Here is a 2,677-nt window from a genome sequence, read left to right as displayed (position 1 = left end):
CTGAAGAGATGGCTCAGTGGTTAAGAGCGTTGCCTGCTCTTCCAAAGGTCCTGAGTTCAATTCCCAGCAACCACATGGTGGCTCACAACCATCTGGAATGAGGTCTGGTGCCCTCTTCTGGCCTTCAGGCATATACACAGACAGAATATTGTATACATAATAAATAAATAAATATTGAAAAAAAAAAAGAAAAACCAAAAAAAAAATTATGTGTGGGAAAGTGCCCAAGTAGGCTAGAGGCATTGGGCCCCATGGAGCTGGAGTCACTGGGCAAAACAGAGGTCCTCTAAACATGAGCAGTGTGCACTCTTAGCTGCTGAGCTGGCTCCTGCCTCAGCCCCTGTCATTCCTAATACGTCAGCCAATAAAAGAGGAGGAGGAAGAACATTAATGTTTTCCTTCATGACCAGTACAGCCCACGAGGTCAAGCTTGAAAGATTCAATGGGCCTAGATATCTGTGATTGGAGATTCTAATGGCTCCACCTCCTGCTCTCTGTACGACCTGGAGACGGCTGCTAGGAAAGCCTCCCTCCCAACCCCTGCTTTTTTTGTTACGTTTTCTTTCTTCTTCCTCCTCCTCCCTGCCTCCCGTTCTTCAACATTGGCTTCTGTAGTTCAGGCAGGCTGGCCTTAACCGGATCTGCCTGCCTCAGCCTCCAGAGAGCTGGGATTCCAGGTGTGGACCATCTGGAAGTCTGTACTTTCCTTCTCTGGACCGAGAATCTTGCACTTGAAGCATGGTTTTTCAGATGACAGGGTTGTTTGGGCTTCTTCAGGGCCCTTGCGCGTATCTAAGGAGGTGCAGTGTTTGTGGAGCACACAGGGAGCTCTGTAGGAAGCCTGGGCATTCCTGGGGTCCCTGAGAATGGTGACCTGAGCCTTGCTGAGGAGAGAGCCTGTGCTTGGTGCATTACAGAAGCTGAGGATGAAAACTGAAGAGGAGAACCGAGTTCATATGGAGATCGAAATGTTCCTAAAGAAAGAGCAGCAGGTGAGTCTCCGGGACCTTTGGTTCCTCATTTAGGATCAAATTAGAGATGGCTTACCGGCTGAGAGCACTGGCTGCTCTTGCAGAGGACCTGGGTTCAGTTCAGGCATCAACATGCCATTTCACAGTTATAACTCCAGGCCCAGGGCATTCAGTGCCCTCTTCTGGCCTGTAAGGGCATTGGGTGCGCTGGTGCACATGGCACATGCATGTAAAACACCTGTACATATAAAATAAAGAGATCTCTGTGAATAAATCCCACTCCACGAGGTGGTGGCACACATTGTTAATCCCAGCACTTGGAAGGCAGAGGCAGGTGAATCTCTGTGAGTTTGAGGCCAGTCTGTGAGTGCTGGGATTAAAGGTGTGCATCACCACTGCCCAGCTTGATTTTTTAAATTATAAAAATAACATGCTCAGCTGGGCGGTGGTGGCCTTTAATCCCAGCACTCGGGAGGCAGAGACAGGTGAATCTCTGTGAGTTCAGGGTCAGCCTGGTCTATAAGAGCTAGTTCCAGGACAGGCTCCAAAAGCCACAGAAAAACTCTGTCTCGAAAAACAAAACAAACAAAAAATAAATAAATAAAAATAACAACCAAAAAAACCCAAAACAAACAAAAAACCCCATGATCAGTTGAGAGGTGTTTTTAAAATTATCAGTTACATTCTCATTTTGTTCATGTTCTTAGAATCTCTTTGCAAAATAATTTAAAATATAAAATGTCCCATTGAATGGGTATGCCACAGATCTGCTCCAGACAATACTGATGGTCACTGCAGGTGCTTTCTAACAGTCCATCTCAGGAAAGCACTGCAGAGGGACCGGGATTCTGGGATTCTGGGTACATGTACTCATGCTTTCCCCTTCATATTCCATGAATGTGTCCAGTCTGTTCTGCAGGCTGTGTGTGCAGGTAGTCATATCAGGTGCCTCTTACCTGGATGGTAAGAGGTGCTTGCTGGGCGACCTGAAGCCAGGATAAGGTGGCTAACAGGAACCGTAGACTTGAGTAAATGATCTTTTTCTTTTGTTTGATGATTCTTGCTACATAGCCCAGGGTGTTCTCCAACTCAACTCTTGATCCTCAGCCTGTCCCAGCCTCCTGAGTGCTGGGATTGTAGGAGTGTGGACAATGGCTGCCTTAAATGTTTTGCTTTCTCCTCCTCCCTCCCCAGCCTTCCCTCTCTCTCCTCTTCCTCCTTCAATCAGTTGTAAAGATGGACTGTTTCCATTGGTGATTATCTATTCTCTGTTAATATGTTAAAGTAAAACACAATACATTTGCTCTTGAGTCCTTTAAATTTTTGGAATTAGCCTTACCTGGTCTTAATGCACATGGCAAGTAAACGCTGGGATTGTTAAAGGTGTTGGGAATGGGTGTGCCTAGGGAACCAGACCGGGGAGAGCACCAGGAGCAGCACCAGGAGCCTCCAGGAGACCTGACATGTCTTCCAGCGCCCTCTGCTGACAAAGATTAGTATTTTGCTAGGTGGCCAAAGAAACCTTTCCAGTGAGGCTAGGCCTTGCAGAAAGTACTTGGAGCTGAGAGGCAGCCAGCAGCCAGCTGACACCTGGCTCTGTGTGACTCTGGCCAAGTCACCTAGCCTCTCTGATTAGAAAACAGTGATCCTCGCCTTTCATCCCAGCACTCGGGAGGCAGAGGCAGGCGGATCTCTGTGAGTTCGAG

General features: G+C 47.5%; 1 protein-coding gene across 1 annotated transcript in view; it reads left to right on the top strand.

Moving 5' to 3' along the window:
* Nucleotides 1–2,677, top strand: part of Iqcg (IQ motif containing G) — a 29,873-nt gene that overhangs the window by 22,780 nt on the left and 4,416 nt on the right. Inside the window, exon 9 of the mRNA XM_026787511.1 lies at nt 918–992. Coding sequence (XP_026643312.1) covers nt 918–992 — 75 coding nt within the window. The remainder of the gene's footprint in view (nt 1–917; nt 993–2,677) is intronic.

Source organism: Microtus ochrogaster, chromosome 2 (genome assembly GCF_000317375.1).
Source record: "Microtus ochrogaster isolate Prairie Vole_2 chromosome 2, MicOch1.0, whole genome shotgun sequence".
NCBI classification, from domain to species: Eukaryota; Metazoa; Chordata; class Mammalia; order Rodentia; family Cricetidae; genus Microtus; species Microtus ochrogaster.
Note: the sequence above shows the minus strand (reverse complement) of the source record. Positions and strands in the feature narration are given on the sequence as shown.